At 54.2% G+C, this 27621-nt stretch overlaps 1 protein-coding gene across 2 annotated transcripts; it reads right to left on the minus strand.

Moving 5' to 3' along the window:
- Positions 1-9951: 9951 nt before the first annotated feature.
- CACNG1 (calcium voltage-gated channel auxiliary subunit gamma 1) lies at positions 9952-17478 on the minus strand. 2 transcript variants are annotated; one of them, XM_070388913.1, is made up of 5 exons: positions 17101-17478; positions 12876-12953; positions 11745-11819; positions 10824-10961; positions 9952-10575 (listed from the first exon to the last, which is right to left on the minus strand). In XM_070388913.1, exons 1-5 carry the CDS (start codon positions 17330-17332, stop codon positions 10349-10351), a joined length of 750 nt encoding a protein of 249 aa, XP_070245014.1. In that variant the 5' UTR covers positions 17333-17478; the 3' UTR covers positions 9952-10348. The 2 variants fall into 2 exon arrangements, with proteins under 2 accessions (XP_070245014.1, XP_070245015.1); XM_070388914.1 differs by lacking the exon at positions 12876-12953 and having other exon boundaries at positions 17101-17470.
- Between the last annotated feature and the right edge of the window lie 10143 nt (positions 17479-27621).

The raw sequence follows: 27621 nt of genomic DNA on the forward strand, positions 1-27621 counted from the left end.
TTCTTTGAAAGGAGATACCTAACAGAAGAATCTAGACTTAGTAACGTGAACTGTGGTTAAATCCTAAACTCAGTTTTACAGTGTTAGTCTAAAGCTTCTAAAACTGGAGTGTTGAGAAAACCCAGAGACATTCATATACTTATAGTTCCAGTAATGTATTAGACCAGACTTCATTTGCAATTTGTTCAACAGAGAGATTTTATTTTGATACGAATATTAAGCATAATGCATAGTAAGTTTTATATAATTCTGTAAGTTTATTAAACAACATTATGGACTTTTCATTATATTCTTTGGGAGTCTTTTAGCTGTTTCTACACCTCATCTGAGGTGTCTTTTGTATTTTATTTTGCATACTAGCATGTGACTGCCTGCCTTAGAACTATGTATAGGAGGGGAAACCAATATTAAATTCTTTTTGATTTTTTGAAATAAATTTTGTCATTAGCTTCTATTTTTTTTTTTTGATGTCTGAGCAGTGGAGGGGAAGGGGTGAATTCCATAGGTTTCCACACAGAATAGAAAGAGTATCTGTTTACACGTCTGTCCTGTCTGACTGAGCAGGACAGAGCATGGACCTCAGAGTTGAGCGCCTGCGTCAGAACCGTCCAGGAGCCTTGTCAAGTACAGGTTGTTGGACCCACTCCCGCCATCTCTGACTCCAGGCTGGAGCCCGGTCGTCTGCATTTCCAAAAAGATTCAGACAAGGCTCAGGCTGCTGTCCAGGCAACACACCTTGAGAACCACTGATCTAGAGAAAGTCCGAGGGTCTTTTTAATCATGCATGTATTTATTCAGTGTGCAAAACTGATCTCTTGAAACATTTTTATAATTCGGGACGTTCATGGAGAAAGACCTCTGGAGCCAAGAGCCCTCTGGGTAGGGCCGCCACCTCTCCCCAGCAGCACTCACCCTCGAGGTCTGTGCTGCGCGTCCAAGTCAGGGTAGGAGTGCTGTCGTTTCCAGGGCAAGTTTGGTTTCCTGGGCACTGCAGCCTGGGCTTTTGTCTAGAAGCTGAGCATTTGTTTGGAGAGCTTAGAGTCGGTCTTGATGCTCCACACATAGAAATGAGCATTGTGGTAGGAAGCCATCGGCCTGGCACGGGAATGCCCTTTGCGTTTATGGAGGCCCTAAGCATCAAAGGCCCCAGACTAAGACGGCAGTGACATTGAGCGTGGAAGATGATAGATAATCCCCAAATGATGTCTTTGTGGTTTTCATGTTTTGGGGGATGAGAAAGGTGAGGGCAAAGGATTTGCTTTTCAAATTATGTGTTTCTCAGGTTAAACTTATTTTGGATTCTTTGCCAATAGGTGTTAGGGGAACCTGCAGTATTGTTTAGGGAAGAAAATTGACAATTGTCTCTGATTTCTTTGCTACCTTTAAAAAAAATTTATATATGTTTGCAAGAAACAGTCTAGAGGAATCTACCACCTACACAGCATGAGTTATTCATAAACTATAGGTCCACACGTATTAGCAAGTTATTTTTGAGAGAAACTGCCTTTGATATAATAAACCTACAGGTCTATGGATATTTTAAAATGTGTGTGTTATTGTCGTTAATACTCCCCCTGGAGTGCAGCTTGAGAGGTTTTGGTCTCTGCCTCTGGTTTTTTGTTTGGTTTTGAATTTACTGAGACTAGAAAGAGAGAAACAATTATTTTTAAGGTAACAGATTATAGGATGACTTAGATGTAGACCATATGACAAGCGACCTAGAACACACAGCTTTGGAAGTCTTAAAACACAGTACTTCCTCCTTGCAAGCCTTGATAATCTTTGGTGGGATTGTTTATATGTTCAGCACAGGTTACTGTATTCAGTTGCAGCTCATAGGGAGCTTCAGTTTATTTATCCTTTGCTTTGCACGATGCCTTGGGCACGGAGACCTCTCTCTCTCGTTCATTTGGTCCGGGGGCTCTGTCCAGGTTGAAGTCCTGACAGGTCCGCTGCACCTGAGAATGTTTCTCAGCCCCCACCCCCCCAGAGGACGAGTCAGGTTTCCATGTATCCAGACCAGGCCAGCTTCTCATAACCCGTGTGTATGACAAGTACTGTATCCGCTTTCTGTGCCAGTCATCCAGTCTGATTCTTTGAAGCCCATGAAGGTACTGGTTAAATATGGTGGTTGTATCCTAGGTGAATAGGGTGAATAGAATACCTCTCTTCTAAATTGTAAAGGTAATGGGTTTTCATTTTACTGAAGGCTTCATTAGTGACACAGTGGTTTCTTTTTTAATGCTTCAAGAATACAGTTCTTACCTACACTTGTTCAGCTAACTTCATACAGTCATTTAGCAAAGTCATACAGGGCCTTAGTTTGGCAAGCCTTCCAAAGGAAGGTTACATAAAACTGATTTGACCCGTTTCCATCTCTTCAAAAAGTACCAGCTGTACAGCCATCTATCTAATAATCATAATTTATGGCAAAATTATTATTTTTTTCTTTGTGGTTAATGATACCTCATCTGAGAATTCTAATGCCTAAAGAGTTTATCCTTAAAAGTAAAAATGACTTTGTACCATAAAATAACCCCAAAGCCACTCTCTAGGGTTTTTATTTCCTTCTCTTTTTTGTCATTTTCTTTTAAAACTTAGTTTTGGAATTACTTTGGCCACATTGGTTCCTTAGAACAAGGTTTCAGTTCAGAGTTCTACAATTCCTACATTGTGATCATTGTCTCAGTGAAATTCTTTTGTTTTAAAAGATTCATGGTAACACAAAATGTATTTTACTGCTACAACTAAAATGTATTTATAATAAAATGCCTTTTTAATAATTTGGAGATCTGTTTATTATCTGTGAAACACTGTCCTCTGCTTCCTTTCAAGATCAAAGGTCTGACAGAAGTGAAGCACAGTACTTTGATTTTATTCATGATATTAATCAGTAAAACCAGCTAAAGTAACAGAACTAAATATTAATTTGTAAAGCTGTGACTCTGGTTTTCAGCAATTTACAACGTAAATCTCTAAACTTCAGCGGTAGTGAAGGCCTAAGCCTTCAGTTGTTAGTTACCTGAAAGTTTAAAGATCATCAGCCCTTTTCAAGTTAAAAAAGTAACCCAGATGGCTCAGTGGTAAAGAATCCTCCTGCCAATGCAGGAGATGTAAGTTTGATCCCTGGCTCAGGAAGATCCCCTGGAGGAGGAAACGGCAACCCACTCCAGTGTTCTTGCCTGGAGAATCCCATGGACAGAGGAGCCCGGTAGGATGCAATCCAAAGAGTCTAAAGGAGATACGACTGAGCTGAGAGAGAAGAGACAATCATGAATTGCTCTTAACAAGTCCCTTATTAATGCTGGGCTTGTGCAACCCAGAATTTATTTCAGACATTGTAAACCTAGTTGACATCAACATCAACATATTAGGGGGTGTGCCAAGCATTAATCACACTCCCTCCCCTACCCTCCAAATGCTGGCTGGGCACAAAATTGTCCTGAGTCAGGGTCTCGTTTTCGTTGGGGGAATAATTCTTCGCATGTGCCATGATACGACTTCGAGAAGCATTAGCCAGTCACAGAGGCACTGTGTGCCCTGGCAGTCTTATTTTAACCTCCCATTAATGTGGCACCATGAATCAAACTTGAGTATACTGTGCTTCAGGTTTGCAAGTGTGGGGAGATGGGACAGTTGGCCTTTCTTAAAGACAAGTTACAATTCTTAGCGCAGTGAATCATAATCAAGATGGGTATCCTGCTTTCTTTGAGTTGATCTGATCCGACATAAATCATTTCTGGGTTTTGCAAAGAAACACACTTCTTTACATATAAATCAAACGGCTGTGGAGAAGCCCTTGGGCTGCTATCTGCTCTAGAGGAAGTAACCAAGACCAATTTTCATTGGGAAACATGCAAATAAGACTCTCCCAGGTGTTAATTCCTGTGCATTACTGGTGCTCTTTGAAGCACTTTTCTGAGAATGAAAGTAGAATGTGATTTCATCAAAACTGCAAGGCGGGATCATTCTGTATGGAGCATGGGTTGAGCTGAAGAATGGAGAGTCGGCTTTGGGGGCAGCGCTGAAATGGAGCTTGGTTAAACTGGAACGTGCCGACGCTCCTGTGCCTTGGAGCTGAGGCAGGGTCTGTTATGGGCTGTGTGCCTGATGCACACAGCGGTGTTGTCCTAACAAATCACTTCCCACGAGGATGGAGACCTCTTGATCGCATGGCCTCAGTTCCAGTTCACCCTACCTGCAGACTGCAGTTGACCTACCTTTCTGAAGTGGATCTGATGGTGCCACTCTTACCGGGAAGCCCTCCATGGTTTCCTGTCGCACCTTCAACTTCTTAGTTGGACTCTAGAGTACTGCACACAGACCCCTAAGTCTGCTTCCCCTTCCTTCCCTAGATGAACCCTCGTCCTTCCTTGCTTCTCAGCAAGGAGCACACCCTTCAGCACAAAGACACCCAGGCTTGCTCTGGGGAATGCTACTTGGTACTCAGGATTCTGTAAATTCACCTCCCACACTCCCCACTTGGAATTAGCTCCCTTCTCCTCTAAGGGCCTTATACTTGCGTTACCACAATTTTTGTGTTCGAGTTGGGAGCTGGTGAGCTTCTGGGTGACAGATGGGTCCCGAGGCCCCAGACCTACAGCGTAGGCTCTGCACCTTCTACAGAGCACATCCTGAAATGCCGGCGGAAGCACCTCAGAGGGGTGGATTCAGAGACGAGCGTAAGGACCCTCTCCCCTCCCCACGGATGCCCTTTGCCAGTGCGGTGCGGCCAGACGCCGGCTGCTGTTGGCAGCCATGGCCCGGGCGCAGCCACATCCCCGTCCGCTCCGCTTCGCCCCCCAGCAATGACACGGCTTTAACAGTCACCAGTGTTCTGTGTCTTCCCGGGTGTCACTGTTGGAACCCCTGATGTGACAGCTTCACCATGGTTACGTCAACTTTGATGGATGCTGCCTACCTTAGCATCTCCCGGTATGTAGGCTTAAACCTACGACACAGACTTTTGGGAAAGTGATGACATTCCCCTTGGTCTGAAGCTCTGGTGGATTTTAAATCCACAGAGGGAGGTGACTAAATAGAATGAGAGCTACAGCTTGCTGAGTCTGTGGTGTTAGCCCACTCTTAGCTCATTAAAGCAGATGCTCTGCAAATTGATTTAAACCATTGTTTTGGGAGACCGTGGGGCTAATTCCTGGAAGAGAGGACACTAGTGTGATGATGGGGTGAACCAGCCAAGGCTCTGGAAGGTGAGCTTGGCTGGCTGGTCATGTGGCTTGCCCTATGGGCTCCTCTGCAAACAAACCAGAGGAGAATGGGTTTGCTGTTTTGCCCACTAGTTGGACAGAAATGTAATCTGAGGCATCTCTGACAAGCCCTCTAGACATGAGCAGGGCCACAGGGGAAGGGCCTGAAGTCCGGGGGTAGGTGGCTTGTCCCTGGGCCTGCTCTTCAAACGCACCTGCTCTTAGGTCCTCTGTCGGCGTGGAATCCAGACAGGCACGTGTTTCTACAAACTGAGCAGGAGGGGGCACTCTTGGCTGAGTCTCCCCTTCAAAGTTTTAAGGCGTTAGTCCTCTTTTAACTTGGCAATTGGGCATAGAGCGAGCGGTGTGACCTGGAACCAAAGTAACAGGGAACTGCTGGCAGGTGTGTAAGCGATCAGGCTTTACCCGACAGATCAGCTCTCCTCCCTGCAACCCTGCAGGCAGCAGCTCCCAACCTTTGGGGCACCACGGACCTTTTTGGCCTCCAAGGACTGGATGGAGGGGGGTGGCTTCTGAATGATTCAAGTGCATCACATTTATTGTGCACTTTATTATTATTATATCAACTCCGTCTCAGATCATCAGGCACTAGGTCCCGGAGGTTGGGGACCCTGCTATAGACCTTCTAAAACCTGCATCGTTCCTGCTGGTTGTGCTAAAGAGTGGAAGAGACAGCATTTTGAAAAAAAATTGTGCTCTAGTGTCATTAAAGGTAGTTTTGAATCATCCAGCAAAGGCCTTGTAGAAATCTATCTATTCCTTTTTTTCTTTTAATTGAAGCTGTGTCAGTTTCAGGTGTTCAGCAGAAACCTGTCTGTTCTTAAAGGCTGCCGGCTGACGTGTTCCAGCTGAGAAAACCCATCTCATCCAGGCCTGCAGCCGCGAGCTCCGCTGTGGCGGATGCAGGGGCCCAGGCCCAGCCCAGGGCGAGCCACAGGGCTGTGGGCCCTGTGGGCATGGCCCAGGTCCCCAGTGAGATCCAGTGGTCCTCTCCCTGTGCGTCCTGCTGCTTCTCTGGAGCACCCCTACGCTCTCCTCCCTGCTCTCTTCGAGCTCACACACCTGTCTGATGTGCCGGTGCACCCCAGGGGCACTGTGAGGAGCATTTGACTGGGTGGGGAAGGTTCTAGCTGCCAGGGTGACTCAGGAAAATATCACCAACCAAGGCAGGTGCGGGGAACCACGCAGAATGGGGTAGGAACTGGGAATATGAGCCCAGTGTCAAGGCCACACAAGGAAGAAAGCATGGATTTTGCACAGAGGGGTTAGAGGCATGTCCACGCTGGGCCCTAGGGAGTAAGGAGGACTCCAGCAGCTTCTGAAAGGGGGCAGGCGACCTGCGGCCAAGGAACCTCAATCACATAGCACTTGGCTTTACTTTAAAGGCACTGACTATATTGGACTCTAGGCCATGAGGGGCAGGTCCATAACCCATCCCTGGTTTTGTCCACAAGCAGGTCCTGTCCTGGCTCAGCACACATGCTGCAGTCAGGGGATGAGACAGGACAATGGTCCCCAAGATGTCCACACCCTGACCGGGGGAACCATACTTTGTATGGAAAAGGGACGCTGCACACATGACTGAGCCAAGGGCCTTGGTGGGTTGAGGGTGGGGAGCGCTTAGCGTGGATGGTCCAGATGGACGCAGTGTGAGCAGAGGTCCTTTCAAGAGGGAGCTGTGAGGCGGGAAGCAGAGACGGGTGAGGGAGCACAGCACCTCCTCTCCTCTGCAGCTAGTTCGTTTACCTTCATCACACACCGCTTCCTCTCTCAAACCTTCCCTGGCCATCTGTAAGAAAAGCAATGGAAATGTCATTTTAAGGCTTTCCACCTGGGGCTGGAAGTGGGCCCAGGACGAAAAAAGGACCAGACCGAAGTGTGTCCCCCCGAGCTCGTGCCGTCCTGGGGCCACGGGCCGGAGTGAGCCTGTCAGCACCCCGCAGACCGCTGCTTCGGGCTTGAGACACCGTCCAACTCCTTGGAGAAGGTGGGAGGAAAACGACGCTTCTTCCAGCCAGGGGCCCGGTCCTCTGCAGAGGTCACTTCACTTCTACGACACCCACAGGGCGTGGCTCTGTGTTCCGGGAATCGGTGTCTCTGCTAAGGGCTCACACCTGGATTTCTGGAGCCGGCAGGTAGGACCTCCTGGTCTCAGTGACTGGGGGCCGCCTCTCGCTGAGGTGGGGGCAGCCTTGGTGTCGCCTCCTTTTCTCATTTTCCTTCCCATTAGGTGGAGCGGGTCGTACGTTGCCACCTCCCTGCCTCTGGGACGTATCCGGACTGTATCCCTGTTTATCCGGAGGTCGTTCGGCCCGTGAGGCACATGCCGGGTCTCCCCTTTACTGAACATTCAGCCTGGATGGGCTTCCGACTGTCTCGAGGTGGGGCGGGGCGAGGGCGTGGCCAGAGGGGGCGTGGTGTGGGGGCGGGCGCGGTGGGGGGGCGTGGTAGGGCGTGGCGGGGGCGTGACGTGGCGTGGCGTGGCGTGGTGTGGGGGCGGGCGTGGCGTGGCAGGGGCGCGGGCGGGGGGGCGGGGGGCATGGGGGGCGTGGCTGGGCGTGGTGGGGGCGGGACGGGGTGGGATGGGGCGGGGCGAGCTGTTTACATCAGTGACTTGGGTGGTGTTCTGAGCTTCTGAAGCTCAGAGCTGAGGACCTCAGACTGTGGCTGCAAACACCTCCTTCCCCCCACCTCTGTTTCTCTCTGGTTCTACCAGGACTGCTCTGTGGGTGAAGACAGAGGCAGGCTTAAAGCCAAATCAGCAAGCACCTCCAGGTGGCTAGTCCTTCACATTCAGGCCAGAAACTCGTCAGGAGCAAAGCCCCAAGAAGACGAACTAGCACTAATTAGTGACGTGAGGCAGACATAGAGGAGCAAATACTGTTTCCTCTCACTCGTATGAGGCACCTGAACAGTCAAGTTCACAGAGACAGAAAGTGTATGGTTGGAGGGGTCGGGGGCGGGGAGTCGTTTAAAGGGGGCAGAGCTTCTGTTTGGCAAGATGTAAAGAGCCATGGACAGTGGGTAACATGGTGGAGCTGGACACGTACAAATAATTAAGGTGGTAAATTTCATGCTGTGTATATTTTACCACATTTTAAAAAAGATCTCACACTTAAATGTTATTTATCTGACTGAGTTGCCAGTCCTGGCTCTGCCACCCCCTTACCTCGTGGGATCTGATGAATTTTAAAAGTTAAGAAAGTGAACACGTTATGGAACCTCAGGGTTTGACGACCGTTCGGTTCACACCGGTCCCGTGGGAACTAGAGTCGAAGGGACCAGACTCCAGCCCGGTGCCCCCAGCCCTCTCTGCACTCACTGTTGGCCTGGAAAGATGCAAACACAGTTTCTAACTGCTCAAGGCCACATCCTTAGGATGACCCCAGCCCCCCACCCCCCCAAAATGTCTGCCTGAGGAAATCCGAGGCTGCTTGAAGACTCTGCTGTTTGTCCAGCCAAAACCTGCCACAGGCCCTGGTCTCCCAACCTCTGTGTGAGGGTCGGCACCTAACTGGATCACCTCCTGTTAGACAACCCCCAGATGGGTTCCCAGGCCCACCCCCTTCCACCCCTGGACAGCCCTTTGCTTCTCTAACTCTACAGAGCCTGCTGCTGCTGCTGCGAAGTCGCTTCAGTCGTGTCCGACTCTGTGCGACCCCATAGACAGCAGCCCACCAGGCTCTGCAGTCCCTGGGATTCTCCAGGCAAGAACACTGGAGTGGGTTGCCATTTCCTTCTCCATTGCGTGAAAGTGAAAAGTGAAAGTGAAGTTGCTCAGTCTCGACTGACTCGTGCGGACCCCATGGACTGTAGCCCACCAGGCTCCTCCATCCATGGGATTTTCTAGGCAAGAGTACTGGAGTGGCTTGCCATTGCCCACCCTAGAAAACTCCTGATCACCTCTGGGCATACAGTTGAGTTCTGTTCCTGCTGCAATAGTGTGTTACTGATTAAAATCTGTCCTGACCACTATACCTGTGGCTTTGTTTATCTCTGGCAGTTCTGATAAAACTTTATTTATGGACACTGAAATCTGAATTTCGTGAAATTTTCACATCATGAAATCTTTTTCCTCTTTGATGTTTCTTAACCATTTAAAACTATAAAAACCATTCTTAGCAAGAGACAGGCCCCAGATTGACCCTCAGCTGGTAGTTTGCTGACCCGTCCCTGCAAAAGGGGCTGGCCACAGCCTCTGGAACAGATCAAGGTAAGGGGCACGGGGTCCTTTCTGCTCACTAGTCTGGCTTTCCATCCCCAAGGGCTGGCTGAATGCAGGGGATTCAAAGGCAGAAGAGTGTAAATTGTGACACTCCAGGTGGCCCTTCGTGTCTAGCTGCTAAGCCCGGCTACCTAATGTTCTCTGCCACAAAAATCCAGCGTCTGAAACCAGACCCTCGTGGCCGGGCAGCTGGAGCCCTGTGTCAGAACTGGGATGCCTCTGGCACTGGCAGCTCTGGAAATAATGCTCCTTGTTTTTCACGCTCTTGCCAATTCAGATGGCCTCTGGTTTCTCCTGAAGACAACCCAGGGCCCAGAGTTAGAAACTGGATTTCAGAGCCTCTAAGTCTCGCCAGTAAACAGACCCTCTGTCCCTGTGTCCCCACAGAAGTCCTCACCATCCCCGGGGCCTATGCCTTCATCTCTCCTCTGGGTCAAGGGGGCCCTTGGGCTGTGTGGTCAGAAACCCAAGCGATCTCTATGCAAGGCCAAGGAAAGGCATGTTTCAAAGAGTTTTTATTTCAAATCGCCGTCAGACCAGTTAAAAAGTGCTTGTCGGGTCTGCCGGAAGCCAAGGAGGGGATGTCGGGTGACCAGGAAGCAGAGAGGCGCTGGCGGCTCGGACAGCTGAGCACCTGGGGCTGCGGGCAAGCCGCGGAGGAACATCGGGGAGGCCGGTCGAGGACCCCCGGGGACCCCAGCACCGGCTGCCCCGCCCCTCCCGGCCGGCCGGGCCGAGTCCACTGGCCGAGCGGGCCGCGCCGCGTGTCCACTGGCCGGCCCCGGAGAAGCGCCGCGCCGTGTGCGCGCAGTGGGGACGCGGAGAAGTCACGCCGCCACCTCCGGCCCGTCCAAGGCTCAGCCTCCCGAGGCAGGCCCCGCGCCCGGGCCCAGGACTAGTGCTCGGGCTCGGCGTCCATGCAGGACTCCCAGGGGTCGCGGGGCATCCGCGGCAGCGCGAGGAGCAGCAGCGCGAGGCCGCCGACCAGGAGTAGAGCTGCGGCGACGCAGGCGCAGATGAAGGACCAGGCGAGCGAGTGCGCGATCCAGGCCGTGTGCTCGCTGTCGACCATGCGCTGCACCGACTGCCGCATGACCTCCGCCGACACCGAGAGGCAGAGGCCTGAGGGCACAGCCGGGCTCAGGCTGCGGGCCTTGAGGGGCAGACCCAGGGCGGGGGGTGCGGGGGGACCAGGGGGGAAGGTGAGTGCGGGAGTCAGGTGGGGTATTGGGGGGTGGGGCGGGGTCACGGGGGCATGGGGAGCAGGGGCCTGGAGCCGGGCCTTGTCCAAACCCAGCCCCCACCCCGGCGGGCTAGGGAGAGGGGCAGGAGCATCCCTCGGCCCCGCACCCACAGGAGGCCCATCCTACCCGCGAAGATGTAGAACATGGAGGCCGGCCTCAGCAGGTAGTCCCGCTTCTTCCGGAAGGACAGGAGTGCGCAGAGGGTGCCCACGATGATGAAGCCCAGGCTGAAGATGGCGATGGCGGCGGCTGAGATGCTGTACTCTGCGGCACAAGAGTGTGGGGACGCCGGGGCCTCAGGAGGGGCTCGGCGTCCCCTCACCTGCTGTGCCTGCCCCCCAGATTAGCGATGCTTCGCCTTCTGTCGTCCCCGTTTCCCAGGTGAGAACACTGAGGGCCAGAGATGAAACCATTCCTTCCGAGTGGCACATGAGTAAGGGATGGGGCCAGGATGTCCACACGACCTAATTCCTTCTCCAGGTCGTCCAGGCACCAAAATGAAGGTCCTCCTTCCAGGGGCACAGGCCTCAGAAGGTGGTGGGAGATTTGTGGCTTAAGACCTGCCTGGAGCAGAAACCTCCCTCCCAGAGTCAGGGCTGAAGGTGACACCCAGGCTCAGGGTGGCCTGTCCTGGGACTGACAAGCAGCCTCGGGAAGGATGACAGAGTGCGGCTTATTACAGAGCTCGGTGCCGGAGAGGATCTGTATGCGTATGCCAGGGTGAGCCTGGGTGTGCGTGTGTGTGCATGTGTGTCTGTGTGTGCATGTGTGTGTCGGTGTGTGTGTGTGTGTGTCTGGGCGTGCATGTGTGTACCTGGGCACGCGTGTGTGTGCCTGGGAGCCCTGATGCAGAGACCTGAGACACCTGGAGGTGGGAGCTGTCGTTTCTGGGCACAGAGGTTGGCCCGGCTGCCTCTGACAAACTTCAGGAGGGGCTGCTTGTCATCAAGCAGGAGGCTGGGGCTTTCATGCCAGGGATTTTCCAGCTCAGCAGGGAGTGGTAGAATCTACTTTTCCTCCCCTTCCCTACCCTCCACCCAGGCTCACCTTTCTGAGTAGTGACTTCGAAGATCTCCGAGCTCTCGCCTGGGTTAAAATGCCTGAAGTAGGAACAGTTTTTCTCTGCAAAGGAGGGAGACAGTTGAGAGAAAGGGCTGCAGCTGGGGCGGGAGCTGGCAAGGAGGGGGTGGGCCAGTCCCACTGGGGCTTCTGGCTTGCTGTCTGCTCTCTAAACCCTGACTCTGGGCTGAAACAAGCATCTTTCTTCCACCCTTAGACCAAAAGTTTGGTGGGAAAGAGGCTGCATAAGAGCCTGAGGATCTTCAGGGAGCTGAGGCTGACTCAGTCCAGGTGCAGAGCACTGGGTACTGAGCCCTTTTGGCAGATAGGGTAACTGAAGCCTAGAGTTCAAGTCTGTTCGGGACTGTGAGACACATGGTCAATCAGGGCCAGACAGTGGTCCTCAGCTGGGGCTGATTCTGTCCCCAGGGGACCCTTGGCAGTGTCTGGAGACATTTCTGTGTCCCAGCTGGGCAGACGGCTACTGGCACCTGGTGGGTGGTGGCCTGGGATATGCCAAACACCCTGCAGTGCACAAAACTACCAGCCCTCAGATGCCAGAGCCGCTAGGGTTGCCAGACCCAGGATCACATACAACCCAGGGCTGGTTTCCAATCAGCATCCAGGCAAAGTCTTTTTGAAGAACTTTCCAGGAGATTCTGATGTTCAGCCAGGTTTAGAAACCTGGCTCCAACCCCCTTAAAATGTCGCCCGAAGGGCTTTGCTGAGTGGGCCATTGTGTGGGCTTGGATGAAGGGCCACGTGTGACCATCATCTCACGCATTAGGCCCTCCACGCCTGTGAGCATAGAGGCAGCGCAGCTGAGACCTCCTAGGTGAGCTGCTCGGCCCACTTGATTAGCTCCGGGAAAGCCATGGAAAACGTGTGTTGGCCACAGGGCCCCAAATCTGGATTTGGTAGGGGGCAGAGGAGGAACTCCGGAGAAGGCAATGGCAACCCACTCCAGTACTCTTGCCTGGAAAATCCCATGGACGGAGGAGCCTGGTGGGCTGCAGTCCATGGGGTTGCTAAGAGTCAGGCACAACTGAGCAACTTCACTTTCACTTTTCACTTTCATGCATTGGAGAAGGAAATGGCAACCCACTCCAGTATTCTTGCCTGGAGCATCCCAGAGATGGCAGAGCCTAGTGGGCTGCTGTCTATGGGGTCGCACAGAGTCGGACACGACTGACTTGACTGAGCAGCAGCAGCAGTGGAGGAAGAACACAGAACAAAGAAATTCACACTGATTTTCAATATAATTTCTCCTCCATTTTTCTCTTTAAATCTCTCTTACAACTAGATATACTGTAAAATTAAAGGACTATTGCTTATTGCATAGTTTAATATTCTTTACTGCTGATTTAGGAAGTAGATGAATGGGTTATTTTATACTATTTTGTTTCTTAAAAAACTAAACCATGTTGCTTTTTATTTGTGTGAGGCACTGCATGGGATCGTTTCTCCTGTGTCTCCTGGAGCCCCAGTGGGAAGCTCTGTGCTCCGGGTTCAGACGCAGCGTCTGCTTTGCGCCTGCATTTGGTTTTTATCTTCAGGCCACAGCTTAATGTTCACCAGGTGTTTGGTGCCTCGTTTCTTTTGGAAAAAAGCCTGCTGCCAGTCGTAACTTTCACTGGAGTCCAGGCTTCCGTCTGCCTGAGATGATCATCTCCCACTGAAATCTCTGGCCCCCGACCCCCTAATGTCAAGGTTACTGCTGCTCCGCAGTGGAGGAAGAGAATGGCCCCGGGAGATGGAGCCTGGTTTAGCAGCAGCAAATGTTCCATGAAGTAAACAGCCTTTTCTTTGAGCTTCTATATTTAAATCACTCTCCTTTTGAGCTGAGTTACCTGGGGTGTGTGGCTGCCGCTGGTGATGTCAGGCACTTCTGGTGCTATTTTCCAGCATAACGGAGCTCTCATGTATGTGTTAGGTTATCAGCTGCAGCAGACCTGCTCTAATGGCTCCTGCGAGGTGATGGGTCCCCCAGAGTCTCCCTCTGGACAGAGGAATAATTTCTGTCTCATTCTTTAAGGGCCAACTTTGGTTGCTTTTGAAAACCCTCTGAAGGGAATTGACTGAATTCAAGTGTGTTTCACGATTGGCTGCCTCCCTGACAATTTGCAGACCCTGAGTTAGAAGCCTTCAGCACGAGTGGCCTGGACATAAGGCCCATCGAGGACCTGGCCAAGGCAGGCACGTCCATGTTGCCAAAGGTCCTCTTGCTCAGGTGGTGGTTGGGGTGTCAGCACCCCCAGACCAGCACCAGCCTCTGGGGAAGCCCCTCTGCAGATTGTGCGGGGACAAGTACAGGCACCCCCCTTACTAAGTGCTCTCACAGGGTGGCTGGGGGCTCCCAGTCCCCTCCCTCCGTGGCAGGTCTTCGGGCGCGCGGATGGGCCCTCCCGCCCGTGCCCTCTCCTGACTCAGTGCTTGAGGAGGATTGGTGTCCCCTGTGCTGAACCAGGAGAAGCACCGCTACAGGGCCCTGTGAATGCCCATCAGAGATGGCAGCCCCTTCGTGTCTTGTAATCTTTTAAAATTTAAAATTAAAAACTTGACGTTTTTAAACAGTGTAACTGTGGAAATTAGATGTCCACTCTTCCTCAGGGTTTGTTTCTGTGGCTGCTTGTTAAATTTCATTTCTGAATGAAATATGTGAAGTCTGTGTTCATGTATGGCCACTGAAATCTCTGCTCAGGTAGTTTGGTGGTCAGCTCGCAGACATTTCCTAGAATGCTTAAAGCCATGCCCAGTCTTTGCTGAGGAGCTCCGTGCCAGTAGACAGCCAAGCACTCAGCCAAGTGGCCTGCGTGCTGCCTTAGCCTTTTTCTCCCTTTCTCTTCCCCCACTCCCCTGCCCGGGCTCGTTCTCTCCCTTCCCTTCTTTGTCTCTTTCTCCCTCCCTCGTGCTGTCTCCCTCCTTCTCTCTCTCTCTCTTCACACAGCTCTGCATAAGCCAGAGGTGAGAGCTTATGGCCTTCTCAGATCTTTCCCGTGCACGCTTGTTGCACTGTGGACCCACGTGGCCTCCTAAACTCCCAGGAATATTTTGGGGCTTTTCAAAGCCACCTATCTTATTCTCCAGTTTTCTGGTTAGCCTATTGTTTGCTCTGTTATGTGCTCCCTTAGGCAGTTACGATATTAAACAACTGTCTCTAATTGTTTTCGACAAATGCCTCCTGGGTAAAAGACTGTTTCCACTGGATGAGCTCAGAGTCAGGTCAAATAAAGACAGCCTTGCAAATACGAACTTCTAGGGAGCCACCAGACAGATCAGATAATGACAGCACTCTGGGAATGAGGCCTTGAAAGGGATCCAGCCCTAGTCTGTCCCTTCTGGTGACTTCCAGGCAGCTGGCTTCACTCTGATGGCAGTCTGTTGGTTTTTGAGGCTGTGACAGAGTCAGGGAGGAAAGAACTGGAATAGCAGCTTAAGACGCCACAGACCTCATTGTTCCTACTGGGATTCACTCCTCTTTCTTGAATAAGCACTTGCTTATTGCTGCAAGACTGGTTAACTTCTAGAGTTCTGAAAAAGTGTATCCTGACCGTGTTAGCCAATGTTCTCATTGTTTTTATGGAGAAAAGAATTTTTGGAGGTCCTTACTCTGTTGTTTTTTCTGATGTCATCCGAAGTTAACATGTAATGTATACGTTTGGCAGACAGCGCTATACTTGTATTTGTAGATGTTGTTAACTAATGAGAGAAGGCATATGAGCTCTCTTCCTCCAAGAAACACTGATCCAGTAGAGCATAGGCAGGATGGGTAGAGAAGGGAAACGACGTCCCCTTGCAGAGAAAGGATAGGGGAGAAGGCAGAAGTGCACCTGGACAGCTCGTCCAGCGCTCACAGGCTCGGAAGGTGCCATTCACTCTGGGCCAGGAGAAGGAGGCCTAGAGGTTGACTCGACTCAGGCTCACGGCTGAGCCAGCGCATCCCCTTTGGCGGGTCTGGTCACGTCCCACGTCGTCTCTCCTTGTATAGACTCCCCTCACCACCCTGCTCATCTGCTCTGTAAATTCACCAGGCTTTAAAAGGCCAAGGACAGGTGGACCGTAACAGTGCGTTCCCACGCACGGTCCCTGGAGGATCTGCCCTGCCCAGGAGGGCTGGAGGGATGGTGCATCTGTTTATGGGTGTGTTCGGCAGTGGCCGAGAGGCGTGGGCATGTGGGCTACATGATACCCTTCGAGCACATGTCCGTGCCTGTGAGAGCCCTCAGGCTTGGGACTCGCTGTGTCTTCCAGGTGATCGGTGGGAGTGAGCAGGGCAGGGCTTTCCTGGGGTAGGGGGGTGGGGGTGGGCGAGGAAGGTGAGAGGCGGAGGGGTGGGGTTTGGGCTCCTTCACCCCCAACAGAGACCGCAGGGTCTTTGGGGACTTAGCAGTGCCTTCCTTGAAGAGCAAGGTTCAAGGAACACCCAGTCTGATAACAGACTAATTCTGAAAACCAGGCGGGACCCTGCACTCAGCCTGGTTGCTGGCCGCCTTGGGGTGACATTGGAAGGAGCGCTGGAGGGGACTCTGGGTTGCTGGGCCTGAGCCCGTGTGTTAAAGGAAGGCGTGGAGTCTGCGATGGGCTTGTCAGCGCCCAGTCCTCTGGGGGTGGTGGGCAGGGCCCGCACGGAGCCCAGACTCTGACGCGGCCCCAGGCCTTTCCGCAGCAGGCCTCTGCCCACTGAGAACGTGGAGGCTCCACACCTGCGGAGAGGCGGCCACCCTCACACCAGGTGTTCTCCACAAAGAGGCCTTCAAGTGTGGTTCGCGCACCACTAGGAGAGTGAGGCAGGCACTTAAATCACAGCGAGAGGAAGCGTTTTCTGAGTCTGAAGGGGACCCCGTTCAGGAGGAGGCGCGGGACACAGTCCTTGCACAAAGCCGGCCCGCCTCACAGACAGTCACCTGTGGGCACTCAGGGCCGGCACCCAGGAGGGCCGCGCGCCGGGTTCCTCCTGCCGCCTTCAGGAGGAGGAGTCCTGCATTCCCCTTTTGCACGGGCTCGGGTTACCCTTTAGCGGAGTGTGTCCGCACGCCAGCCTGGAATGAACTCCCCCGAGGCGGCCCTTCCACCTGAGGCCTGCGTTTGGTGGGGGCCGGGCGTCCAGGCTGTCTGCAGACCCGCGCGCTCTTTGCTGAGCCGCGGTCTGTCCGCCCATCCAGACCCCTGCCCCCTGACCAGCCGCGAGCCCCAGCGCACGGAATAGCGGGAGACGAGCACCCGCACTCCGCAGCCCGGCCCCGCCCCGCCAGCACCGCCTCGGCCGGCCCACCGCCCCCGCCCAGGCTCGCTCCGGTCCCTGGAGCCCCGTCGTCCCACAGGGGCGGGCGCGGCGGTACGTTACCCCCGGGCAGGGTGATGGGGCCGCAGCTCCTCTCCTTGTCGCCCACGAAGATCCGCTTCGTGCAGATCCGCCAGAGGCCGAAGTGGGCCGCCTCGCAGGTGGTGTTGTGGTGCTCCACGTGCGGGCTCAGCACAGCCCAGTGGTCCGTCACCACGGCCACCAGGGCCAGCACGACGCCCACCAGGATGCAGAGGAGGGCCACTCGGACCTTCAGGGTTTTGGTCTGGGACATGGTGATCCCGGGGCCGTGGGCGCCTGGGGTCCGTCGGCCGTGTCCTTCCGGGCCGGGGGCAGCCGGGCTGGGGCGGCGGCAGTGGCTCCAGCGGGGCGTGGAAGCTAAGTTTAGTGTGCGGGCTGAGCCAGGGTGGGCTGGCCGTGGGCGAGGCCACTGGACGGGCTCAGCAGCTGCCCAGGCGTGTCAGAGGCCTGAGGAAGCTTCTATTAATGCGCACCCCGGAGCCTCACTGAGGACGGCTGCTCCTTGGGTTTCAGGGCTGGCTCCCCTCCCGGGGGCCAGGAGCACACCAGGGTGGGGCAGGAGAGAAGGCCCAGACGGGCTGCAGACTCGCCACCCTCAAAGTCCGGGTTACCCTCAGACCGGGCCCTGAGCCGGGAGGGCGAGGGGCACAGGCCTGGCGCTACGCGTGCCAGCCTCTTCCTGCTGGGGCTGAAAGAGGAGTCAGCTGCTGGGGGAGGGCGCAGACCCAGGGACACAGGCCTCTGTCCTCGCCTGGGACCAGGTGAATGGGGCTCTGTTCTGGGGCCTGGGGGGCCCCACCCGGGGCCTCTGGCGCCCACGGCCCAGGGGGGCACGCTCTAGACCTGAACCCCCACAAGCCACCCCAGGTCGCTCCTGCACTGTCTCCTTGTCAGTTCTCTTTCCTTCCCTCCAACTGGGTCCAGAAGAAAAGCTCTTTGGGGGCTAGTAAGTCTTTCACGCATTTCTGACGCTTGCAAATCAAAGCCTCGTGCAGGGAGAGCAAAGCCCGCTGACCGGACTGCAGCGCTGTTCTCACTGTCCTGTCAGCTTTGTTGCTCGTCGCCAGGTCGCGTCCAGCTCTTTGCAACCTCATGGACTGTAGCACGCCAGGCTTTTAGTTTTAGGTTTACCTTCTATCAACGACTTCCCTCATGGCTCAGACGGTAAAGCATCTGTCTACAATGCGGGAGACCCGGGTTTGAGCCCTGGGTGGGGAAGATCCCCTGGAGAAGGAAATGGCAGTCCACTCCAGGACTATTGCCTGGAAAATCCCATGGACAGAGGAGCCTGGTAGGCTACAGTCCATGGGGTCGCAAAGAGTCAGACACGATTGAGCGACTTCACTTCAATGGCAGGTAATAAAGATTTTCAGGTTATATTGTCCTTTACAAAGTAACTATACTTCAGTGAAGAAGAACAAAAGTAGATTGATTTACAGGTGACTATTAAGCAAAGACATTACTTTGCGAACAAAGATTCATCTAGTCAAGGCTCTGGTTTTTCCTGTGGTCATGTATGGATGTGAGAGTTGGACTGTGAAGAAAACTGAGCGCTGAAGAATTGATGCTTTTGAACTGTGGTGTTGGAGAAGACTCTTGAGAGTCCCTTAGACTGCAAGGAGATCCAACCAGTCCATTCTGAAGGAGATCAGCCCTGGGATTTCTTTGGAAGGAATGATGCTAAAGCTGAAACTCCAGTACTTTGGCCACCTCATGCGAAGAGTTGACTCATTGGAAAAGACTCTGATGCTGGGAGGGATTGGGGGCAGGAGGAGAAGGGGACGACAGAGAATGAGATGGCTGGATGGCATCACCGACTCGATGGACGTGAGTCTCAGTGAACTCCAGGAGTTGGTGATGGACAGGGAGACCTGGCGTGCTGCGATTCATGGGGTCGCAAAGAGTCGGACATGACTGAGCGACTGATCTGATCTGATTTGATCTGATTAAGTGGCTACTGGGTGTATGGATTCAGCAGAGGACACTTGGGGTTTGGGACCACCAAGCGAGGGTCCTGACTCCCCCATCATGTCCACCCACTCCACCCCCCGGCCGCAGGCTGGTACTCCAGGCTGGCACCCCGACACCCTCCCGGGTCTGCGTCTCCTTTCTCAAGTCACCAGTAGCCTCTTTTGGGGTGTAGTCAAGGGGCTGATGCATGGTCAGGAGAAGACCCCTGAGCCAGGTAGGGGTTTGACTTCTGAAATCCTGGCCTCAGGCTGATATGGCTTACAAAAAGACTCTCTGCGTGAGGAGAACCATTTGGGGGTCTAACCGTGGAGTTCAGACAGTTAATTATGATGCTGATCATAGTAATAGCTGAGCCTCAGTGAGCACTTGCTGTCTACCAGGCACTGTGCTAAGCCTCTGTGTACCATTGCAGATAAAGGACCACAGGCTCAGAGGTATGAAGTAACTCATCTACGGTCATACAGCACATGGGGAAGCCAGGTTTCAGGGCCCAAACTCCTAACCAACGGTTGGAGCTGGGAGGAGCTCTCAAGGTCACTGTGGCTTTAGAGGAGGAAACCTATATTTGTCCTCTACCTTTTAAGTTCTCTGGCTTCCCTGATAGCTCAGTTGGTAAAGAATCCGCTTGCAATGCAGGAGACCCAGTTCGATTCCTGGGTCGGGAAGATCAGCTGGAGAAGGGATATTCTTGGGCTTCCCTGGTGGCTCAGCTGGTAAAGAATCCACCTGCAATGCAGGAGACCTGGGCTCAATTCCTGGGTTGGGAAGATCCCCTGGAGAAGGGAAAGGCTTCCCACTGCAATATTCTGGCCTGGAGAATTCCATGGACTGTATAGAACATGGGGTCGCAGAGTTGGACACGCCTGAGTGACGCACTTTGACTTTTAATTTCTCAGCTGAGGCTCCTCTAACAGCAGCAAGTTGACAAGAGAAAAGCATAGAGATTAATATAAGTTTTATATGGCACTGGAGCCTTCATAAAAAATGAAGACCCAAAGAAACAAATTTGAGTGTTTTTTTTAATAGTTTATTGTAATAATTTAATTTTTTTCTCTAAATGAAAGCATGTTCGTTATAACAAATGCAACCACATACATGTACATGGAGAAAGAAAGTGACTTTCTGCTTTGTGTCTGTAATATCCCTTTCCTTATCCAGAGAGAAATGCTCTTCACAGTTTACACCTGAGCGTTCTGGAGTCGCTGTGTGTGAGGGACGGAAGGGTCCAAGTGAAGGGCAGGAAAGCGGGGGAAGCGAGGTCTGCATCGTGGGGCGTGCGCACGTCGTACGCGAGCGTGAGCGTCTTGGGACCTGCTTCAGGGGAGGGGCAGAGAGGCCTTTCTGGGCGGGCTGTGCCTCAGATTCCTTCCACTTAAAATATGCAGCCTGCCAAGCTCCCATACCTTGGGCCAGCGTGTCCTGAACCCCTCGTGACTGGTTAAGGGAACTGCAGCCTGGAGAGAGAGGTCTTTGCATCCTCTGGTTTGAGGTTGGCTGCCGGGGGGAGCAGGCAGATCTACTTTCTCTCCTCCGTTTACTAAATGCTCCTGCAGACAGACCGTCTCTGCTCTGAGGGCCGTGCCCGGCGGTCTGCTCTGCTCATGGAGCCGGGGCTGCTGTCCTCCACCCAGCCCTGCCCCCGCCCGCGCCCAGGTCAGAGCCCTGCCTGCAGCTGTGTGGTGTCCAGCAGGCTGACTTCTCTGACTGCCCCTCCTCTAGGGTTTGAGATAATGCACTTCACCAGCTCAGCCCGAGGAGGTGCTTTGGACCGAACTAGGTCCCCTTAAATGCCTGGTGATGAGGCCTACCCCTGCTGTGACAGCGTTCGGAGCAGGGTCTTGGGAGCTGAGTAGGTTTAGTTATCAGGAGAAACTGGAGAGCTTCCTCTGTCTTCCTCTCAGCCACGGGAGGACGTCACGAGAAGACAAGGAGGAGAGCACATCTCAGAACACGCCATGCTGGCACAGTGATCCAGGCTTCCAGCCCCCAGAACTGTGAGAGAAGACATGCTGTCATTCAAGTTACCCTGTCTGTGGTCTTTCTTCCCGACCCAGGGATTGAACCCAGGTCTCCTGCATTGCAGGCAGATTCCTTATTGTCTAAGCCACCAGGGAAGCCCTTTCTGTCATGGCAGCCCGAGCGAGTATATCGACATTAGGCACCGGGTTCAGGAGGGTTTTGTTATTCTCATCATCTGTAGACTGCCGGTGGGTCAGCTTTCCCTGATGGGCTGTAAGCTTCTAGAGGGTAGAGACACAGAACCATCTTCTGCGCTGGTTCTGGGCTCCCTCAGAGAGCTCCCTGAATGGGTTCTGGGCTCCCTCAGAGAGCTCCCTGAATGAATGGGTTCTGGGTTCCCTCAGAGAGCTCCCTGAATGGGTTCTGGGCTCCCTCAGAGAGCTCCCTGAATGAATGGGTTCTGGGCTCCCTCAGAGAGCTCCCTGAATGGGTTCTGGGCTCCCTCAGAGAGCTCCCTGAATGGAGCCCAGGGTTGGGCCTTCATACATGTTTGCTGAAGGAGGGATGGCTGAGCGGATGGACAGATGGACTGAAAGAAGGGGACAGAGCTCAGATAACTGACTCCACTGGACGATCCAGAGGCCACGGGCATAAGAGGACAGCTGGGCAGGCCCAGCAGGGCTTGGGTGGCTAATTTGCTTCCAGGTGCTGAGGGGCACCCCAGGAGGGAGGGGAGGCACCGTCACCACCTCTGTGACCTAGCCCACAAGGAAGACACACTTTCTACCACAGTCTTCAGGGTGGAGATGCCCTGCTCAGCTCACCAGGAGTTGTCCATGTTTGAGTCGTCCAGATGAACCAGCGTCCACTTGTCCCAAGAAGAACCAGACATAGTTACAGCAAGGAAGATACCTCTGAGAGGTGGGCCTCGAGTGGAGCCGGGGCTGAGGCACACCTGTGTGGGGCCCAGTGAACCTTCCTCAGAAACGTGTCGATCTGATTTTGAGCTAAGTCTCCATCAGGCTGAGAGATGGCCTTGGGTGTGTGTTGTCCAGCTGGTCTCAACCTCTTTTTGCCGCGTCCTCTGCCTCCCTGCATCGTGCGGCCGGGACTTTCTGCAGCCGCGGGCGTGCTGCCCCTGCTCCAGCCTGGGAGTCACAGATGGCCTCCCTCCGTCCAAGGGCCCCGGTCTCCTCCACCTGAGTCAGAGAGCCCATCGCCTGACCTGTTTCCATCATCCCAGCCCCCTTCTCTGACTCTCCTGCCATCCTCTTGCCCTTAAGTAGACCCTTGTGGTTACGGGGGGTCCACCCAGATAATCCAGGACCATCTCCCCATCTCAGGATCTGCGATTTAATCACACCGCATGGTCCCTTTTGTCACTGACCCTTTTGTCACTGACCCTTTTGTCACTGACCCTTTTGTCACTGCCCCTGCGGTGACAGTCTCAGGCTCGGATGTCTATGGGGCCACTGTTCTGCCCACAGCAGGGCCTGACATGGAATTTGATTTTCTCTGGCTTCACCTAGAAGTTCGGGTGTGGGGATGCAGGTGAGACGGAAGGAGGGAACCTGGGAGGTCGACGCCGAGGGGGCTGAAGGCAATAGCAGACGGTGTGCGGGTCTGGGCTGCCTGGGGCGGTTAGCTCATGGTTGGGGTCGCCCTGGGACACAGCAAGGTCATGATGACGAGGTCAAGGCCCTGGAGGGCTTGATGAGGTTGCGGGGCAGGCGTACTTGGGGGTAGGCACTGGGGGTACTGGAAGTGATGCCCAGAGAGGCAGAGGGCCCTGAAGACCATGGCGGGGGGACAGTCAGCGTGATGGATGGGAGGCGCTTGGATGTGAGAAGGTCACTGCAGGGGAGCCGTGAGGCCAGGAGTCGAGGTCGGACATTGGACACTGACGTGGCAGGACTTGGGGTGCGCAGGAGGGCGTTCAGGAGGTGTCAGTGCTGAGGAAGGGTTCAGGAGGGCCTCCCCAGGCCTTGGAGAAGGCTCTTCCCCAGGAGGGCAGGGAGTGGGGAATCACTGCCCCCCTCCTGCGGTCACGCGTCCAGGGCCACGAGTGCAGAAATGCCTCTGGTCGCCTCTGCTCCTGGGTTTTGTCAGGAGCTGCAAACTTTAAAACAGCTGAATCAGGTGTCTCTGCCCTGGCTTCCTCTGGACCCTGAGGCCCCTGAGGCCACCTTTCTCCCTTTCCAGCCCCATACTTCCTGGGACTGAGGAGGGGCCGGGCAGTCTGGCACGGACCCCGGCAGGAGGATGGATGGCTCCTACCAGGAGGGCTGGGGAAATGGGAGTCCTCAGGGGAGAAAAGGTTCCATCTGTCCGAGAAGGTGGACAGAGATCTCAGTAAGGAGCTTTCAAGATGTAGGTAGTTCCAGAGGGCTCAGCGGAGACGGAGGATGGGAGGTGGCTGGCGGGTGGAGACGAAGGCTGGAGGCAGGGAGGGTCCTGGAGAGGCCGGGGCTGGAGTGTCTTCCCCACATGCCACAGCCTGATCCTGCCCCTGCGGCCTCCAGGACCAGTCGTCCCCCATCAGCAAGTGGAGTCTGCTTCCTCTCCCCTCGACCTCAGGCAGGCTTCCAGCTGGGTGCCGGAAGAGCTGTGGGGGTGATGCTCTGCCACCTCTGGGACCCCCACTTTTCTTCCTGCTCGGAGAATTCCAGAGAAGTCACCAGATCCTAACCAAAGCTAGCCTGAACATCCCAGCACTTCGGTTCCATCCAGATGCCGTTCAGGATTCAGGGACCGAATACAGCATCAGTTAGGGAAAAGGGGGATGTTTGGGTGATTTGGCCATGAAAGGTTATGCTTTGGAGGAATAATCTAAATTAAAGATGTGGGAAGACGCTCATGGGGACAGTGAACGGGGGACTAACCCGCACAGAGTTGGGGGCAGCGACCTTTCAGTGGTGCTGACCTCAGCTGACCTCTCAGGTGCTGGGCTTTTGGTTGGTACTGTTTCCTTCTTTAACTTTCCTGTGTTTTGCAGGTTTTTAAAAGGTAAAGTATAATACTCTTAGAATGAGAAAAATATAAGTATTATTTGTTTTAAAAAGCACCTGATTATTTGCAATGTAATCAGTGGATTCTGGAGATCTCCTTGTTGTCATTCCATCACTCAGTCATGTCTGATTCTTTGTGGCCCCACAGACTGCAGCACGCCAGGGCTCCCCTGTCCTTCGGTATCTCCTGGAGTTTACTCAAATTCATGCCCACTGAGTCAGTGACGCCATCCAACCATCTCATCTGCCGTCGTTCCCTTCTCCTCCAGCCTTCAATTTTTCCCGGCATCAGGGGAGATCTCATGGGGGTTAATGTATCTCTGAGGACTCTTATCAGGGGACAAAGGTCAGGACCCCAGGTCCCTCCAGCCCCATTCTCCTGCAGTTGTGAGCGTGAGCAGGTGGGTCCATCACTCTCTTTGATCGCAGACCTCTCTCCTGAGGCAGTTTTATTGGAAGCTGAAAGTTTAAAAATATCTGCATCAGGTGTATCTGCCCCTCTCCGCTCTGGCTTCAGAGGCCTCCTCGGTTCCTGCTCCCCTCCAGCTCCAGGGCGGGGCAGATGGCCAGGCAGGCGGCCTGTGCTATATTGGGAACCAGTGCAGGGGGTCACGTGCTGGTTCTGAGTTCCCTGCAGGGAGGCCCCACCCCCACCCCCAGAGTCTCCTTTCCGCAGGCCTGCCTTCTTTCCAACTCCATGCTGGGGACCCAGCCCAGGACCCTCCCCTTGCAGTTATCACCTGTGTGGAACTGGGAAGTCCCCGTGGGGCTGTGGGGGTCACAGGGTCTGCAGAGAAAGCATCTTCCCAGGGACCACTGAGGCAGGGGTGACGGCGCCAGCTGGAGAAGCTGGTGGGAGGGCAGCCCTCTTCTGGGGGCACCACCCAGTGCCTGGATGGGCCAGATGACAGGTTTCTCCCAAACCAGAGTGTGCTGGACACAGACCTGTTGTGGCCGGGCTCTCAGAGCACTACCTCCCAGGGCTCTCGTGGACTACTTCCTTTCCCTCGAGTGTTGTTTCCTTAGTCAACACTCCTGAAAGCTCCCTTCAAGGGGGAGTTTATGGATGTTTGCTGAAGGTGAAGTCTGTCCCTTCTCCCAACAGCCCCAGAGGGAAGCCTTTCCTTCCTCCCCTGACTTGTTTTCAAAACTGTTGGCTCACTGCAGGGAAGGAAACACCAAGTATAAATGACTGAGGTTCCTGGTACATCCACAGCCTATATGCAAGGACCAGAAATGCTCTGTGTGATCTTCACGCTTTCTGGGTCTCAGTTTCCATCCCCGAAAAACCCAGGCTGGGAATCACTGCCATTTTGGACCAGATATTCTTGGGACGGGGAGGGGGGGCTGTGCCCTGTAGGATATTCAGCAGCAGCATCCTTAGCCTGGAGAAGGGAAATGGCAACCCACTCCAGTATTCTTGCCTGGGAAATCCCACACACAGAGAAGCCTGGCAGGCTCTAGTCCATGGAGTCGCAAGAGTCAGACACGACTGAGCGACTGAACCATCCTTGGCCTCCACCCATCTTCCCAGCAGCAGATGCCAGCAGCACATCTTCCCAGTCCTGACAACCAGGAATGTCCCTAGACACTCGTCCGGGAAGTAAAGATGCCCCACTCGAGAACTGCCAGGCGAGTGCTGTCTCCCTTTGGGTTTGAAATCCTCAAACACATTCCTTCCTTCCTTTTATTACCCCTTGCACCAGCCTCACCTCCTTCTTTGGACTTGCTTTCTCTCCTGTAATGAGCACATTGAATGAGGGAACTCTTGAATACCTGCTGCCCATGCTGGTTCTGGGCTTCCCTGGTGGCTCAACTGGTAAAGAATCCACCTGCAGTGCAGGAGACCCCAGTTCCATCCCTGGGTTGAGAGGACCCCCTGGAGAAGGGATAGGCTACCCACTCCAGTATTCTTGGGCTTCCCTGATGGCTCAGATGGTGAAGAATCTGCCTGTAAAGTGGGAGACCTGGATTGGACCCCTGAGTTGGGAAGATCCCCTGGAGAAGGGAATGGCAACCCACTCTAGTATTCTTGCCTGGAGAATCCCATGAACAGAGGAGCCTAGCGGGCTATAGTTTATGGGGTTGCAAAGTGTTGGACACGACTGAGTGACTTTCACTTTCACATGCTGGTCCTGGCATCCAGTAATTCTGTGGTTCTTGTTTGGGTCAAGGCTTGAGCTTGAGCCTGCTCCTTTAACCCAGGAAGAGGGTTGCTGGACCCATTTTACAGATGTGGCATCCAGAGCAGAGAAGAGGCCAGACTTCAACTCTGGAGCTGAGGGAGGGACTCAGGACGCATAGCGGTGAATGCAGTCCTAGTAAAGGGGTCAGCTCCAAGCAGGCACTCCCAGGAAGATCGGGGAAGGGGAGGCAAAAGAGGGAGGTACCCAGACACAGACCCAGAGCTGAGAGTGACCAGCTGTGCCCCAAACAACATTCCTTCCTGCCAGGGCTAGACTGCACGTCCCCTCTCCTCTGGCTCTCAGGTGTGACGGTGTCCCTGAGCTCTGGGCAGTGGCACGTGGGCGGAAGGGGGAGCCAACAGCTTCCTGGTCCATTAAAACTTCTTACAGCACCCTCTACTCAAGCTCACCTGTTCTTTCCCTTCTCCATCTGCCCACTGGAGGTCAATGCCAAGGGCGACCTTAGACGCTCGTGTTGGGAAGATGGCAGAGCCTGCACAGCGTGGGGCTCTGAACCCGTGATTGACTGTGGGGAGCAGAGCATCTCCCACCCACCCCATGGGTGAGAGGTACACTTGCACTGATTAAGCCGTTTTGCACTCAGGGTGGCTGGCTATGTCATTGGTCTGAGTGATATGGGTACAGGGTGAGGTGGGGCTGGAGGAGGGGCCTGGGGTTCTTGATTGGGGCCCTAGAACTTTCGCTTCTACATCAGTTCCCTCAGATTTTACCCTGCAGGTTATGGAGGCAGAATTTGTAGCTGAACTGAAACGCATGACGGCGAGAGCCCCACATTGGACAGAGGCCATAGCGTGTCACTAAATGCAGACCGCACAGGCGTCTGCCCAGGACGGCGGACGAGCTTGTGCTGAGCCAGAGTTTCCTCGGGGCTAAGAATAAACAGAACTGTTGGTGCCTGGCGCTGATGCGGGGTGGCTTGACTCCAACTTGGAGCTGCGAGCTCAGAGCTCAGCCGGGTCAGTGGCGGGGCGGGTCCCCCACCCCAGGACCCGGCAGCTCAGCGCATCTGGGAACATCGGTTTCTCCGGAGACCCATCTTGGGCAGGAGGAAAGACGGTTAAAAGGCCAGGGCTGAACGCTCAGGCCAGGGGGGGTTCCTGCGGCCGCATGGGCCAGGATGCAGGGGCACCAGGCCCCCAGCCTCCCTGCGGGAGTCACAACAGTGGCCTTCTCGTGAAGGGGGTTGAGAGGCTTGTGCATCTCTGCTCCGAGAGCCCAGAGAAGGCCACGGCTCCTGGGAAGGAGACTCACGGAATCCGTCCAGAAAGGGGGCTGTGACGAAGCAGGGGCGCCAGGGCTCCGGTGCTGCTGTGGGTTCTTCTCCCGGCGCCCGCCTGCAGGCACGGGCCTGGCGTTACCCCAACAGGCTGGCAGGTGCGGCGTCCTCGTCAGAGGGC

The sequence above is a fragment of the Bos mutus genome, chromosome 19 (assembly GCF_027580195.1).
Source record: "Bos mutus isolate GX-2022 chromosome 19, NWIPB_WYAK_1.1, whole genome shotgun sequence".
NCBI lineage: Eukaryota > Metazoa > Chordata > Mammalia > Artiodactyla > Bovidae > Bos > Bos mutus.